Source organism: Podarcis gaigeae (assembly GCF_964106915.1).
Source record: "Podarcis gaigeae genome assembly, chromosome: 3".
In the NCBI taxonomy this organism is placed as follows: domain Eukaryota; kingdom Metazoa; phylum Chordata; class Lepidosauria; order Squamata; family Lacertidae; genus Podarcis; species Podarcis gaigeae.
The window spans coordinates 9,568,221-9,585,553 of NC_139680.1; the positions used below are offsets into that span (position 1 = coordinate 9,568,221).

The window sequence follows — 17,333 nt, forward strand, 5'->3', positions numbered from 1 at the left end:
ACTCGGCCCTCCAGATGTTTTGGAACTACAACTCCCATGATTCCTAGCTAACGGGACCCAATGGTCAGGGATGATGGGAATTGTAGTCCCAAAACATCTGGAGGGCCGAGTTTGCCTATGCCCGACCAAATCCTTAAATTCACAGCAATCCTTTGCGGTAGGACACATTATGTGGAATTATCAAAAAAGCTTTCTGCAGCCAGCCCAGTGAACCTGAGAACTGCACCCAGGCGAGTTTCCAACACACTTGCCTCAGTGTTCTCTTGTCACTTCAGCTTCTTGTGATATATAGATTATTATTAGGATAATGGAGAGATTATTTTGTGAACATGGATATGGGCTGCGCAGCCATGTAGGTCACCTCATATTGTGGCCCCTTGAAGGCCCACATAAGATGCCATAAGATGCCATATGCTTTTGTGGACTTGCATGAAGTTAATACAGTGGTACCTCAGACGCTTCAGGTTACAGACGCTTCAGGTTACAGACTCCGCTAACCCAGAAATAGTACCTCGGGTTAAGAAGTTTGCTTCAGGATGAGAACAGAAATTGTGCGGCGGCAGCGGGAGGCCCCATTAGCAAGAGTGGCACTTCAGGTTAAGAACAGTTTCAGGTTAAGAACGGTTAAGAATTAAGTTCTTAACCCGAGGTACCACTGTATTTGGCTGCACTCAACATCACTGCTTTCCTTCTCTTTCTGAAAACAGGCCTCTCATCTTCTTGAGGGAGCGGTTACCATGTTCTGCTTCCTTGCCTGCCTGTTAGTCCTTGTACGGGAAGTGCCAACCATGCCAATGAAGGAAACGGGATCTGCAGCTGCTGGAGATGCGAAAATCCTTTTCCAGTTGAAGCCGAACACTTGGGAGGAAAATGTCAACCTCAGTAGCCTGTCCTGCAGGGATCTGCGTGCCCAGACATGGGCCTACTTTCGCCACAGAAATCAGAGCCTGACTTCTTTCCCTGCCTGCCTGCCTGAGCTTCTGGAGCATTTGGACCTGAGTGTCAACCTCTTGCCTGAATTCAACAGCCAGGAGGTGGCTGACTTGCCAATGTTGCAATCCCTCTCCCTAAGGCAGAATAAGATTCAGCAAGTGGCATGGGATGCCAGGAACCTCAGCCGCCTCCAGTTCCTGGACTTGAGCTTCAATTTGCTATCAGTTGTGCCCGCATGCAATGCATCTGTTCTGCAAAACCTCGAGTGGTTCTCTCTAGCTGGAAACCCCATTGTCGAAATCCAGCCATTGGCTTTTTCCTGCTTTCCTCAACTGCATTTCCTGAACCTGTCTTCTACTTGGCTAGGGAAGGATGGGAAAGAGGGGATTAAGGAATCTGCCTTTGCAACCATCTTCCTGCCTGGGGACGCCACCGAAAATGCAGGAAGTGATATCCACGTGCTGGACCTGAGCGCAACCTATCTGGAGAGATGTAAGTACCGAAACCTAAGAGGAAAGCATCAAGCGCCAAACACTTAGGGTGTGGGGGAAAGAGAAGACAATGGCTGTAAGGATTTCAACTGTTTTGCCAATGTGGTGATGTCATGAAGGCTGCTTGTATGTGAAATGGGAGTTTCCTCTGTAATTTGTTTGTTTGTTTGTCTTCCGCTTGACCCTCAGTGCATCAGAACTGGACCAAAGATCTGCCCAGGCTCACATCCCTTTATTTAAGAAAAATGAGCAGGCTGAGAAGCCTTGATGTCGACACCTTCCTGCATCTTCCTGAGCTGAGGGTATTGGACTGCCGATATTCCCATGCCCTCAGTCTGGTGGAAACAGAGTCTTTCAGCCACACGCCTCACTTGGCTTTCCTCATATTCCAAAAGTAAGTTGTCCTATCTCTGAGGATTCTGCTGACACCAGGCCTCCTTTGTAAGCACAGGTGGACATTGTTAGGACTTGAATTCAGTTGTAGGACTGTGGACTGATAATCTGATAAATTATTACGACATTAAATGGACTGATTTTGTAATTGTGGAAGGGAACATAGGGGGTAAAAAAACACACACACACAGCACTTTTCATTACAGAATTTAAACTGATGTAGACCTATAAAGTAGTCATTTACGATTCAGTTTTCCTTCTGTATGCAAAATGTTTCTGGAGCCAAAAAGTATTCAAAGAAAACCAATTATGGGGATCTCTTTTGTCCCATCAAATGAAAAGTGTAAGGGCCCAGGCACAGTTTGCTTTCAGGAAACAAAAAGACCTTAGGACAAAAATTGTCTAAAAATAAGAATATTGATTTTTTTGCCACTGTGGTCCCATTCCCCGCTCTCCTAGCTAATGTTAAGGTGTTTAAAATGCCTTTCACAAAAACTAAGACCGATGCAGGGAAGCAGGCGTGACCACCTTTCTTCTGACTCTAGCACATGGCTTTGTTTGCGGACATTTTGCTACCTAGAGATGCATTGAAAGTTAACTTCGGGTAGGAAAGCCACCCGTAAAAACGTTTGTTCAGTTATTTATTGATCTGGTTTTAAGCTGGTTTGTATTTTCTGGATAAGGGGCAAGACTGAACTCTGCATCCTGAATGAAAACCAAATGTTGATATGTTTCTATCAGAATGATTTAGGGTTCATACATTGTCAGACATTTTAGATTTTCTATTACTCCGTTTCAGCGTGCATTCCTACGCAGGTCTTTGAACTGATCTGTCTCTGTGTGTATGTGCATACATGTGTGTGTGCATGTGCTGGTCCAATAGTCTGGCACCTGAGGTAAAGAACAAAATGGCACCATTTTGAGTGAAGAACAAGGGCAGCAGGAGACTAGCAGAGCCTCCTATTCGTCAAGAGGTTGTTGTAGAAGCGGCATGGAGTGAGTCTGCCCAGGAGGTGGCAAATCCAGCCTCCAAGGAATGTGCTGCAGCTGAAGAATTCCTTGGAGGCCAGGTCTGCTGGCCCTGTGGATCCTGCCGCCTGAGGCAGTCGCTTCACCTTGCCTCATAGGTGGGCCAGGCCTGATGTGTGTTTGATCTAATACATTGTTAGCTGTCTTGGGTGTTTCTGGAAGGGAAGGTGGAATACAAATGGATTATAAAAAAATATTTAAAAAATAATCACTGCTCTGGAGAAGGCAGAAACTGCATGTAATTTGAATTAGCTATTTAAATGACAGCCCATACGTTGGTTGACCTAGTTTCTCTTATTCCAGCTGCAATTTGAGCTCTTTCAGTCCATGGAATCTCAGCTCACCGCAAAACGTAAGGATCAACCTCTATGGCAACCCTTTGGTGTGTAGTTGTGATCTTTCCTGGCTGCTCTCCAAGCCAGACAGAATACTTCTACAGAGGTAAGGAGAAATTTAGAAGCTGGTTCAAGCTGCGTTGTTGGCAGTCTGTGGTGCTGCTTGTAAACTCCTGCTCTCATCTCTTTCCTTTTGATATAAAAGAAATGTCTTACTCTAGTGGCGGCAAAGATAAGACCGAGCATATCATATCAATAAGCGCTACAGGTGAATGAAAATTGCCTTCCCAAATCTATTGTCCTCCAGATGTTTTGGAAAACACTTATCGTCTTCCCTCACCAACATTGGCTATGCTGGAGTCCACAACATCTGGAGGCTAGCAAGTTGGGGAAATGCTGGTTTATTTATTTTTAAATCTCTCTAATATAGCCTCATTTCAGTTTTTGTGGGGCTAGCGCACATATTTAAGAGCACATATTTATTTAAGAATTTAAGAGCACATATTTAAGAGCATCAGCTTAATGATATGTGTTCAAATGTCCATCAGTTTCACTATATCTTTCAGGAAAATGACATGCAGGCTAAGTTTAGGCACCAGAAATATGCACTGGAATATTGTTGATGAGAGGATTACAGTTCTTGGATTCTAGAATTATTACAATTAGGTTACATTTCTAAACTGAGTTGTCAGCCTGTGGCTGTCCAACCTGGTATAATGGTCTGAAACACTCATGCATGCAACTCATACATAGCCTCAAACTATGGATATATCTCTGAGTGATGTTATGTTGAGGACAATACTGATCTCATTCCACTTCCTAATGACAACTGTTCTTGTTTCTCATATATTAGGGCATCAGAAACTTTGTGCTACCCAGAGGCCAAAGAAGCATCTGGACCTATGCCGCTGCCCGAGTTCTACACGGAGTGCCAAAGGCAAAGAATTTCCAACTCCACTCAAGTCAAGCTTTATGGTACGTCTCCCAGCTTCACGACAGACACCCTTCCAGACTCCAGTACATTTCCCCAAGAATGGCCCAGCAGCCCGTCTTCTCCTCAATGCCCTCATTTGACTTGGGGGGATACAGCAAAGGAGGCTCCAACCAAAGCAGACATTCTTGCCTACAAAGTTAAAACATTTGGCAGATCTACTGACGGCCAACCCACCACAGCAGCTCCTTCAAGAACTCTGGAGGAACTCTCTTCTGATCCAACCCTAGTGAGCATGACTGAAATGTATCAAAGGAAACACGACACCACAGTAGTGGATGGTTTTATTGGCCACAAGGACGAAACATGGTCCCACTTCGCTCCACTCAGTCCTACAGCTGAAGAGACAGCGGCAGATTCTTCTGTGTTGATCCCACACAATACGGTAAGGCCAGCTCAGTCTACACCACCGTTGCAAAGCCCCACTAAGGGAGTCCCTCTTCTGAATCTTGCAACCACTCGTAACAGTCCAAGATCTTATGAAGATTATTATGACTACGATAAGCAGGAGGAGGAATTTGTGGCTCAGGGCCTTCGGCCTTGTGATTACGATCCATGCAGACACCTCCAAAAGCCTTGCTTTGATCTCCAGTTGTTGTCTCCTTGCCTGTGCCCGGGGATCTCTGATGAATTCACCATCCCAGATCCTCCGAGGCTCCATGAGATATCTGAAATTAGGGACACTTCAGCAGAGATCTGCTGGTGTGCTCCTTATTCAGCAGTAAGATTCTACCAGCTTGTTTACCGCCCTCAGGACAGCCAGAATTTCACTGTATCTGGAGAGATTTATGCCACGGCTAGGCGATACACACTGTACAATCTCCTGCCTGGCTCAACATACCAAGTATGCATAATGGCTTCAAACAAGGCAGGATTGAGCCAGACTGCAGATTGGAATGAGCCCAGTTCTCCATGTGGTTCCTTTAAAACAAAGTCCAGCTACAAATCTATCTTTGCCACTTTGTGTGCAACAAGTGGATTCTTTCTTATTGCTACCATCTTGTTGTCAGTGTGTCTCTGCAAAAAGTGTAAAGGACCCCACATTGAACATTATAACACACACCTTGTCTCGTATAAAAACCCTGCTTTTGATTACTCCTTAAAATAAAAGTGAACAGGATTGGCAAAAAAATTAATCTATTTGATGGCATTTGCCTTTTCGTACCGCGAAAGGGAAGAAAACAGTTTAAAATACCTTTCCTGCTCTGTGAGCTTCTTTCCAGAATTTAAATTGTTGTTTGGATAAGTACAGTAAGTAAGTAAGTAAGTAAGTAAGTAAGTAAGTAAGTAAGTAAGTAAATAAATAAATAAATAGGAGAAGTAGGCAACAGGAAAGCATTTCTTTGCTTCTGAAAGTGTCTTTAAAAACTAAAGTATTCATTAAGAATCTAAATTTGCATGGGGGGGATTCCACCCCCATTATTCCTTCTCCCTGCAGCTCCCTAAAAGATTGTGGGCAGCAGGGGAGAAAATCAGCAAAAAGTACCCGCCACTTCCTCCAATACTGGCCATGATCCTGCTATCAGAAAATTGAGCTCCAGTCAGATGCTGCTACCACCTTCTTTAACGTGACTCATTAGTGGAATCCTGCCCATTGTGTCCCTTGCACAATGCCATGTTATGAATTTCAATCCTACATCAGGTTTCAGAACAAAATATTGAGCGTGCAATTTTTCATCACTATATCGGCTTTGCACGGGCTAAAAAAGCCTTTTTGCAAGGTTGTTGTTCCTAGCAGCACCCTCTATTTATCTGGAACAGCCTGGTTATGTGATTATGATGTTGTGATCTGCAGTATCAAGTAAGTGATCAGGCTGGAAGCAGATGCACACAGTAGTGAAGAGAGACCAGGCTAAGTTAATACTAGCAGCAGCTAAATTAATCTACCAGTGAGATAAAGATACTAGAATAAATGTGTAGAAGCCACATTAGAAAGCCAATCCATCTTCACATTATTCCTACCATAGGAGTTGGATAACAACTAGCAGCACAATTAGACACCAATAGTCGAGTCATAGAAAAATTTATTTTAAAAGTGCAGAGGCACTGACTATGGAGAAGCCTTCACATCATTTTTCAGTTCTCTTTAAAACATTTGAGACATGTGGTATCTATTCTTGTCCAGTTGAAAGAATGTACCTGAGTGCTTCTACAGTACATCATGCTCTATTTTATCTTGATAAACTTAAAAAGCTTCTTTATCTTCTTACACTGCAACACAATTGGACTGCAGCATTCTGAGGTTACATAAACTATCAAGTATCTTCAATATACCTTCTTTATACAAGTTAGAATATATCAAACATATTAAAATTGTTTTAATACTCCATCAAGCCTTTGATTCCACAATAAATTCACTTCAGGTGAGATAGATAGCAGCATAATCCAACATGCAAAAGTTCATTTTCAGTTTATAGAACCTTTTTTACAGGTCATCTTGCTTACCATATGCAAAAGACTACATGCCCATAGAAGGACTGTGCACTGACAGGCCATCATTTATCTTCCATGTCTGATGTTTTAAACAGGAAATTTAAAAACTGCCTCCTACCGTTTTATTAAAAGAACTAGCATATTCATTTCATACTGACCACTAATGCAGAATACTTGCTTGCTTGAGCTACAGAAGTCCTAGAGATCACCTGTGACATTGCCCAGAATTTTATCATTAACTTCCATTAAAAGCCTAGGTTTTTAACAAAACCCTGAAATTGAAATTTGTATGTCCTAATCCCTTCATGTTTTTTTTCCATCAGTGGACTTTTCAACATCCTATAAGCTAACCACGCTGTAAGTCCTTTCTTAGTTTTAACTTCACAACCTTTATTTTATTGTGTTATGTTGAACATTGTGTGTTGTGCTATTTGTTGAATATGGGCAACCAAACTCTTTTGCCATACAGGTAACAAGAGAAGCATCTGTTCTGGCTCCATCCACTACTTCATAGTCCAGTTTCTTATCTACTACGCTACACCAACTTTTTTCATTATTTCAACACATTTAATCATTATGTCTAATTTGTGAAGAGACCATTTATATCTGGTCAGGGTTGCCTTGCTTAGTCAGCAATTCAATTCTAAACAAGAATTGAAGAGTCTAAACAAGAATACAAGAGTCGCAAGGTTAGTGCACATCATAATTTACTATGTCCTTGCATAACAAAGGCTGCCCTTTCCTAAACATTAGACTATAAACATTTTTATCAACAGTGTAGGGAAGATAATCAGGAAGACTTATACCAAAGGACCGTGACTTTCAAAAGAGTAAAGATGTAGGCTTCCGTTTGCCCCACATCCTAAAAACAATGAAATGGAAGTAGGCTGTGATGTGTTGAATTCAGATACAACAAAGGAGTGTAGCATAGCAACCCCCCCCCCCAATAAGGGAAAACTTCAGAAAAGCAATGAGCAATAACCATCAGGTGATCATCTCTGCAAGTGTTTGTGCATTAAGGTAAAAAATTATATTTTATTTGTAACAAATTGAAAAAGTACATTGAAAATTCTGCATATTTACATGATCAAAACTTCATTTTAACTTCTGATTAGCTTCAATGTGAAGACATGGTTTCCACTGAGACAAAGCTATCAAAAAGTGTTATTTATCCATAGTCCAAATATAATGAAGGCAATGCCATCCCAGCACAGACTGAGCAAGAAGTAAGCAACTCACTCAGAGCCTTCATTTGCTGTTTAGTACCTGAACTGTTTTTCGGCCATAATGATAGTAACTGTAAGCAGATGCTGTTGTTGTGAAAGCTGTGATGCACCTTCAGGGAGGAAACAATCGTATTAGTTTCCTAGGAAACACATGGAGAAAAAAGTACCGTAGCTCGCTAGTAAAGAAGGTAGGTAAGGGCAAGGGATGTTCGACTTGTCGTGAATAGAACAAATTTCTCCTACAGCAGCCAAAGCTGATTTTTAACACTGAGCTCTCTGGAAGCCCAAACAAAAATCTAGTTAAGCCAAAATATGAACATCTGAATCCACTGGTGAGAGTCTACTTTCACTGGCTGCAGCTCTTGTAGGTCTTTCGCAGTCTACTTACCCAAGAGCTGAAGAGGACTGAACCAGAGACCTTAGTATTGCAGGGTTAAGTATATGGTCCAGGGGCCTCTCTATCATAATTCTAAATTGATTCATGCATATCATCTTGCTACCCCACTTTAAACTCTTCCATCTAGAGTCCCAGATGTTGTTGAACTACAACTCCCATCACCCTTAGCTGGCAAGGCCAGAGCTCAGGGATGATGGGAGTTGTAGTCCAACAACATCTGGGGACCCACAGGTTGAGAACCGACCAACCCCTACAATGAGGGAATCTTTAGGTCAGTACAGTGGTACCCCGCAAGACGAACGCCTCGGAAGACGCAAAACTCGCTAGACGAAGGAGTTTTTCGTTTTCTTAGCCGCTTCGCAAGACGCATTTCCCTATGGGCTTGCTTCGCAAAACGAAGCTTGCCCCGCAAGCTCCGGGGATAGCGGGGAAGCGCAGCGCGTCCCCGGACCCCTTTTGAAGCAAGGGGCGGCGGGGAGAAGATCGCTTCTCCCCGTTGCCAGCCCCGCAATCTCCGGGGACAGAGGGGAAGGCGCGCGCGCCTTCCCCTCTGTCCCCGGACCTGTTTAAAGCAAGGGGCGGCAACGGGGAGAAGCGATCTTCTCCCCGTTGCCGCCCCTTGCTTCAAAAGAGGGGACAGAGGGGAAGGCCCGGACCCCTTTTGAACCAAGGGGCGGCAACGGGGAGAAGCGATTCTCCCCGCTGCCCCTCCCCCTGCTTTAAAACGGAGGAGATTGTCCCTGGAGATTGCGGGGCAGGCAACGGGGAGAAGCAATCTTCTCCCCCCCCCGCCCCTTGCTTTAAAACAGGTCCGGGGACAGAGGGGAAGGCGCGCGGCACTTCCCCTCTGTCCCCGGACGGTCTCCATAGGAACGCATTGATTGATTTTCAATGCATTCCTATGGGAAACCGTGCTTCGCAAGACGAAAAACTCGCAAGAAGAAAAAACTTGCGGAACGAATTAATTTCGTCTTGCGAGGCACCACTGTATTATTTTACCTCATATTGCATGAGGAGCCAAGGTAGTGCTGCTTGCCTAGAGATAATTCAAGTCCTAAATTTGTTGACCACATACCAACTCAGCATAAGTGGTAACTCTGCCTATAGGAATATAATCCCATGTTAGTAGGGCTGCAATCCTATGCACATGATTACCTCAAAGTTTAAAATGCCCAGAATTGAGCTGCAATTGCTTTAACTTGGGCTTGCAGCCACTAGTAGTGTGATTTCAGCAACCATACAAATCCGTGATGTCCAAAACTGCTCAGGATCCCAACTTTCATTTGCATCCTATTCTTTCAGAATTGCCTGTTCCCCCACAAATCAGTTGTATCGTAACAATTATAAGGTCTACATACCATAAGGTCTGAAGATACATACTGTCCACATAATTGAAAACCGGAGCTGCTAAAGAAGCTGCCACTAAGATGAGCTGGACTACCGTGTTCATCTGGTGGGAGATTATGTGAAAACTGAAGTCCCACATTAACATTCCTTTTCCACCCTGAAATCAATGGGATCTAAAAGTGCTACACTTTTAGCAGTAATGAAAATTTGTAAATTAAAGGCGAAACATTTGAAAAATAAAACCAAGAATGTGAGAAATAATTCCTGCAGTTTTCCTCTGACACCATAAAAATTGGGAGGCCCAGTTCAGTTTTTAAAAAGTGTCAATTTCCTGTTCAAACTCGGGAAACTGCAGATTATTGTAGTTGCTTAAATAAATCAGAATTAAATGGTTGTGTGAATGACCCAGAGTTTCCAAAGTTCAGACATTAACAGAAAACTTTGTATGATTTAAAAAAGAAGCATTCACACCTCCTTACCTCATTGTAAAAGGAGTTCACCAACTGTGACTCACGCAAGTAATGATTAAAACATGGTTTATTGTTATGTTTGAACCAGGCCAGGAAGTAAACTCCAGCTGAAATTAACTTCTCATAGAGAACAGGATTCTGCAAAGTGAAGGCTTAAATCAGGCATAGGCAAACTCCGGCCCTTCAGATGTTTGGGACTACAATTCCCACCATCCCTAGCTAACAGGACCAGTGGTCAGGGATGATGGGAATTGTAGTCCCAAACATCTGGAGGGCCGGAGTTTGCCTATGCCTGGCATAAAGAAACATTTTTCACTAGTGAGAAGTTGAGGCAGCACAGATATCCCCTAAAGGGATCCCATATTGGTCCCTTTACAAGAGATGTCAGAATTTAAAGGAAGAAAACCCACACTGCCAAATCAGAACTTGGAGCCCTCACCCAAGTCCTCTCTCATACTTCCACTGGGGCTTGTTGACGGTAGAGAATAGTACAAAAACATCCATACCCAACTGTGCTGCATGGTGACATAGACTAGGTATCAAATGAATAGCAAGATGTACAATTGCTCTTACCTTGCTGATAAATGTTGGCTTTAACTGAGCAGTGGCATAACATGGATTGAAATATCTACTAAGTGTTTTCTGTGGAAGACAAAAGTTTGATTTGTAATACTATCGAGGAGAAAAGTCTAATAAGCATGTGAGCTGGTAAGAACCAACTAAGGTATTTAGAAAGGCTACATGATCATTTTTCATCTTCATATTTACTAATATAATAATTTAAATAGTAATTTTACTATTTATATCCCACCCTCCTTGGTACAAATAAGGCGTGACTGATTTAAAGTCAAAACAAACACCTGCATACTTACTGGTGGAGGAAGAGTTCTGTATCGCACGTAAAAAACAGCAGCAATTAATGCAATGTCCCTTAAAATGATCATAGATGTAAGAGGAACTGGAAAAAACCCATGATATTTGTTAACATAAGCATGCAGAAAGGCAATTCAAATCCTAATATATACAAGTGTACAGTGGTACTTCGGGTTACGAACTTAATTTGTTCCGGAAGTCCGTTCTTAACCCGAAACCATTCTTAACCTGAGGCTTGCTTTCGCTAATGGGGCCTCCTGCTGCTGCTGCGCGATTTCCGTTCTCATCCTGGGGCAAAGTTCTCAATCTGGAGCAACTACTTCTGGGTTAGTGGAGTTCGTAATACGAAGCGTTTGTAACCCGAGGTACCACTGTATAGCATCCAAAGACCCATCAGACATAAAGTAATTTTAAAAAATAATTTGCTTTCTTTTATTTAGTCTAAATTTAGGGCATTTAGTTTGCTGTCCACCTATTGAATACCACACATTTAAAGCACAGTATCTTGAGATCAGGTAAGGAATACAAAAACCCATTGTTTAATATGCACTGGCTGCTATAAAAGTACAATTGTAAAGTGGATAAAAGTCAATTATTTTTTAAATAAAACCATAAAAAGCATACATTTTCCTTAAGTAATGTCTTGACTAGTACTAAAACCCAGTGGTTTCACAGCAATCAGCTTCTCAGTCAGCTACACTGTTAATGGAGGCTTTTTCTTGGCTTTTTTTAGAATACTATTTTAAAATGTGTGCTTGCATACATAAATAAATTTATTTATATATGCCACTACTGCGGCCCATGTTTTGTAAGCCCCAAAATGGAAAATGAGTGATGTCCCAAGTAAAGAAGAATGGCAACTTGGAATATGCGCAGCTTGCAGACCTAACATATAGAATAGAACAAGAAGAACATACGTTTAAAGAAGATTGGAAAATGTTTACTGATTATATATGGGGGAAATTGTGTACAGTTGAAAACATTGGCAGCATTAAGATAAATTCAACAGTGTAAATAAGTTTTGATGGATGTAATAATGGGATACTGAATGTTTTAGTTTATATAAAATATGCAGGGACTTACATTGTTCAAAATGAACCATGGAAAGAGAAGAATGGAAGTCAATGATATTTTAAGGTTGTGTAAAACAGAAAATTTAATAAAACTTATAGATAAAATGTTTGTTTGCCGGTGCTTTTAACTGTTTATCTTTTGTTGTGTTTTTCATTTTGGTTAGTTACTGTTTTTGTAAATATTTCTAACTTGCATCCTAGTAAGGTAGGACAGAAATCTCAGAAGCCAACAAATGCAACAGAATTCATGAAGGAATACCAATTATCATTTAAAGCCACCACTCTCTACGAATATGAATTCAGTAAGTGACTTCAAGGAAGGACATGGATTAACTTTACTTACTTTTCAACATACCGTATTTTTCGCCCTATAGGACGCACTTTTCCCCCTCCAAAAATGAAGGGAAAATGTCTGCATTCGCCCCATAGGACGCACAGACTCTCGCGGATGCCTGGAGAGCAAGAGGTGTCGGTGTGCACCGACCCCTCTCGCTTTCCAGGCTTCAGGAAGCTATCCGCAAGCCTTGCAAGCCCGGCGGGAGGTCCCGCGGGCTCGCAAGGCTTGCGGGCAGCAGCCTGCAGCCCACAAGCTCGGGGGACAGTGGGGAGGCGCAGCACCCCGCTATTCCCGGACCTGGTCTGGAGGCTGGCGGGGGGGGGAGCAAGCTTGCTTCTCCCCATCACCAGCCCCACAAGCTCGGGGGACAGCGGGGCAAGCCGCTGCCCCACGGAGGCTAGAGAGGCTGTCCCTGAAGGCAGAAGAGGGAGGCGGAGTGCTCCGTCTCCCTCTTCTAGCTTGGGAATGGCTGCGCAAACCTGGGGGGGGGGGGAAATCAGAAATTTTTCCTTGATTTCCCCCCCCAAAAAAACTAGGTGCGTCCTATGGGCCGGTGCGTCCTATAGGGCGAAAAATATGGTAAGTCTTAATACACTGCTCTGCAGGTGGGTGATTAATGTGAACTGTGTCATCACACTGTCTGGGTACTATATTGTGAGGGCAAGCCGGGAAGCAATGGGTGTTCTCCAGATAACGTGCTCCATCAGCTTGTGCAATGTAATTCCCTCCAAATCTGTTCAGGGAGTTCCCCCAACTCCCTGGAGCAGATTTGGGGAGGGCCAGGGTCTCACACATAGGAAGGGGAAAATTCTGTTGTGCAAGTTGCTACCCTTGTACTGACAGAATGAGTTTTTTGGATACTGCCCTATAGAATTAAAGTGATTAACTATTCAAGCCATTCAGCAACAATACTCATCTGCTTACCTGGAATAAGATTTGCACAAGTCAGGCTAATGTACAGGACGCTGATGAGAACTTTATCAGCCAGAGGGTCCAGGGCACTTCCCAAAGCAGATTTTTGGTTGGCCCAGTTTCGTGCAATAAAGCCATCCAACTGAAAACGCAAGTTGAACAGACAGCTAAGACAAACTAACTCTTTTAATGCTACTATTAACCTTGGCCAGAATTGAAAGAGCTTATTCAGAAGTGCCCAGAGGCTTAGACATGCCAAGTGAGATTTCTGACTCCCCTCAACCCTTTGAACAGCAGACAGCTGAGCATGGCAGCATGCCACATCACAAATTGCTTTTGAAAGTCTCCTTATTTCGGGAAGATTAGTACAGGCATGTTCAGGCAGGACTTGGGTGGTGAGGACTGGCAGGAATGGAATCAAAATGGGGCTACTGAGAAACAATACGAGACTATTAGCACAACAGAGGTACCCTAGGCTTGCAGAAATAACAAATATATATATTGGGCTGAGCATACTCAGTAGCTATGAAATTTTTAGTATTGGTTGGAAAAGAAAAACATAAACCAGGGGTTGGGGAGGAGAAGCAAGAGAATGAAATGACCTCCTTAAATTCCTTACAGCAATCTGAAAGAGGGCAGAGTTGGCTGGCATCCTGAATAGAAGCACCCCTTGCATACAATAATGGCCAAGTACAAAACACAAGCATTTATTCTTAGGGAAATGGTTTGTTTGTTAAAGTCATGCTTAAAATAAAAAAACCAAGTAGAGATTAGAAGCTCACAGTCAAGAAAATTGTAAAAAGTAGGTTTCAACATAGCCAGTCTCTTATCTTAAGCTGCAATGAAAAGAACGGAAAATTCTCTCTTTACCTATTGAATCATATTATTCCTATAAAGATGTATAAAAACTAAAGACATTCTCATTTCTTCTGTAAAACGTTTCAAAATGGTATGCTAAAACTTACCAAATCTGTTATTCCAGCCAGAGTAAATACACCCAATGCAATATTGAAATTTTCTTCAACAATCAAGTAGCCCAAAACCGGTGCCAGACCAATCCTTGCCATTGAGAGTAAATTAGGAATTGTCCAAGGGTTTTCATACTGGAAAGAACAAAAGAACAGGAAGTAAGCTTATTCAAAATCAAATACGCATTACCTGAACTCAATCTGCTTGGGTATTGATTTTAGCTTTTAGAATGAAAAGCAGGCGAGGAAAGGCTACACATAAACAATACCCCCCAAAAATGGGAAAACACATTCAGATGGCTAAAACTGCAGTCCTAACCCTGCTTACCTGGAAGTAAGCTGCACTGAAACAATAGGACTTACTTATAGGTAGACATGGCTAGGACTTTACTATAAGGGACACATGTGAAAATAATGCCCTAGAGAAAGTCTTCCCGGTTTAGAATCTGAAGTGATGTTTTGACATAAAAATATTTTCAAATAAACAAATCCCAATGTAAAGAATGACAATTCACTTCAGAGCCAATTCGCACACTGCTTTCTTTCTGATTCAAAATGGAATGTATGAATTGGCCCCACTGAAAATAGCAGGCTGGAAGAAAGGAAGTTTTCTGTAGTGATCTATGAGGTCTTCTTATGTTCAAGCTACTACTTAAACACAGTGGTCATTAATGTACTCTCCTTCACTGGAGATTTTTAAACAGAGGTTGGACGGCCACCTTGTGAGAGATTTTTTAGCTGTGATTACTGAATTGCGGGGGATTGGGCTAGATTACCTTTGGGGTCCCTTCCAACTCTATGATTCTATGTACGTTTGAAACAGGCATCTGCAACCACCTATATGCACAGCAGCTTGTAAAGAAACTGCTGGGTTGATGTTTACACATCATTACGTCACTGGTCAGCCTGTAATTGCAGGTAGGCATTAACACTTCTACTTCTTCACTCCATTAAAAGGTAAAGGTACCCCTGCCCGTATGGGCCAGTCTTGACAGACTCTAGGGTTGTGCGCTCATCTCACTTAAGAGGCCAGGAGCCAGCGCTGTCTGCAGACACTTCCGGGTCACGTGGCCAGTGTGACGAAGCTGCTCTGGCGAACTGGCACCAGAGCAGCACACGGAAACACCGTTTACCTTCCCGCTATAAAGCGGTACCTATTTATCTACTTGAACTTAAGGGTGCTTTCGAACTGCTAGGTGGGCAGGAGCTGGGACCGAACGACGGGAGCTCACCCCGCCGCGGGGATTCGAACCACCGACCATGCGATCGGCAAGTCCTAGGAGCTGAGGTTTTACCCACAGCGCCACCCGCGTCCCGCTCTTCACTCCACTGGTATATTTCAATTCTCCATATGGAAACAAGGTCCTGCACATGAATAAGTCTTCCAAAACATGAATGGCCTATATCCATAATAATATAATTTCTGAATATTTGAAATGGGGAAATAAAGGTCGCAACAGCCATTTTTAAGATCTCAAAATGCTTTTTTTTTTTTCACTGAAGCAGCTGCTTCTTTCTTCCATCTCCACAAGCTAGTATAAGCTTATACAGTGGTACCTGGGGTTACATACGCTTCAGGTTACAGACTCCACTACCTATCTGTAACCAGAAATAGTACCCCGGGTTAAGAACTTTGCTTCAAGATGAGAACAGAAATCGTGCTCTGGCGGCATGGCGGCAGCAGGAGGCCCCATTAGGTAAAGTGGTGCTTCAGGTTAAGAACAGTTTCAGGTTAAGAATGGCCCTCCGGAATGAATTAAGTTCTTAACCCGAGGTACCACTGTATACGGAAAGCTAAGCATAAAACTTTCCAAACTTAACAACTGCAAGAGTTCTTAATCACATGTGGTTGGAACCTGACATGATTATGGAGTAGTTTGAACCCGCTTTCTCTGTGGATCTGCACCAGATTGCAAAGGGAGCACTTGGTACCGCTGATGTCAGTCTCCATCAGGCTATCTGGCAGACCTACAAAGGAAGTCATTTCAAGCACAGGTGGAAACAAGTCCAGGACCAACACTGCAGAACACATTATTAGAATTTGCCAATGAGGAGATCCTGGATTGTGCCCAAAATAGTAAGGGAAAGGAGTTTCTCTAAGGTCAGTGGGAAAGACGTTTTCACTCATCACTACAGTGAGACTAGTACACGATAGAAAGGGAAGCCAAGCTCTTGCTGAAGCAGGCAGCCCGTATACAGGCCTGTGTGTTCACATACCCTCCAATATTTCTCCAATGAAAATAGGGATGTCCCATCCCAGAATAATTCTACTATTCCTACCCCACACATCTTACTGGGTTGCCCCAGCCACTCTGGGCATCTTCCAACATATATAAAAACATTTAAAAAAGACACTTCCCTAAATATAAGATAATTAGAAGGTACTTGAAAGTATCAAATAGGCCTAGGATTAGAATAAGAATGTTGTATAGTAATATAGATTAGGTCAATAAGAAAAGAGATGAAGATAGTAAATTGAAAGAGTAAATTGTAGTAGAAAGATGATTTAGGAGAACTGTTACAAGGTGATACAATGAAATTCAGTTAGGGGGGATTTGAGGAAGTCAGTTAAGAATGGAATTTAAAATAAACTTCAGAAGGAATATGTGTTTTTATTTTTGTTTTTTCTTTTGGGTTTTTTTCCTCTTAGTATTGTAATGTTCTCTCTTTTGTATGTTTTATATATCTGTTAAAAGCAATGAAAAAAATGAAAAAAAAACCCACACATTTCCCTATACAGTGGTACCTCAGATTAAGTATTTCATTCCGGAGGTCTGTACTTAACCTGAAACTGTTCTTAACCTGAAGCACGACTTTAGCTAATGGGGCCTGCTGCTGCTGCCACGCCGCCAGAGCCCGATTTCTGTTCTCGTCCTGAAGCAAAGTTCTTCACCCGAGGTACTATTTCTGGGTTAGTGGAGTCTGTAACCTGAAGCGTATGTAACCTGAGGTACCACTGTACAGGATTGCCCTCAGACGGCTTGGGGATCAGATAACGCCATACCCGCCAACATTTCTCCAACGAAAATAGGAACATCCTAAGGAAAAGTGGAACATTTCAGGATCAAATCAGAAACCAGGACAGCTTCTCTAACTAAGGGCCGTCCCTGGAAAATAGGGACACT

The 17,333-nt window shown here is 42.6% G+C and overlaps 2 protein-coding genes across 6 annotated transcripts in view; one reads left to right on the top strand and one right to left on the bottom strand.

Annotated features, from left to right (window-relative positions):
- The window catches only part of LRRN4 (leucine rich repeat neuronal 4), a 64,430-nt gene extending 59,126 nt beyond the window's left edge, over positions 1-5,304 (top strand). For 3 of the 4 annotated variants that reach the window (XM_083730260.1, XM_083730259.1, XM_083730258.1), the window contains exons 2-5: positions 708-1,425; positions 1,614-1,818; positions 3,150-3,287; positions 4,035-5,304. In XM_083730260.1, the coding sequence (XP_083586386.1) occupies positions 738-1,425; positions 1,614-1,818; positions 3,150-3,287; positions 4,035-5,280 (2,277 nt within the window). In that variant the 5' untranslated portion in view covers positions 708-737 and the 3' untranslated portion in view covers positions 5,281-5,304. Of the gene's footprint in view, positions 1-649; positions 1,426-1,613; positions 1,819-3,149; positions 3,288-4,034 lie in introns of all 4 variants that reach the window. The other variant, XM_083730261.1, reaches the window with a different exon arrangement.
- Positions 5,305-7,612: 2,308 nt separating this feature from the next.
- MCM8 (minichromosome maintenance 8 homologous recombination repair factor) overlaps positions 7,613-17,333 on the bottom strand; it is a 40,555-nt gene continuing 30,834 nt past the window's right edge. For both annotated transcript variants that reach the window (XM_083730220.1, XM_083730219.1), the window contains 6 exons: positions 14,206-14,343; positions 13,253-13,382; positions 10,918-11,003; positions 10,619-10,687; positions 9,587-9,678; positions 7,613-7,941 (listed from right to left, as the gene is read on the bottom strand). In XM_083730220.1, the coding sequence (XP_083586346.1) occupies positions 7,854-7,941; positions 9,587-9,678; positions 10,619-10,687; positions 10,918-11,003; positions 13,253-13,382; positions 14,206-14,343 (603 nt within the window). In that variant the 3' untranslated portion in view covers positions 7,613-7,853. The remainder of the gene's footprint in view (positions 7,942-9,586; positions 9,679-10,618; positions 10,688-10,917; positions 11,004-13,252; positions 13,383-14,205; positions 14,344-17,333) is intronic.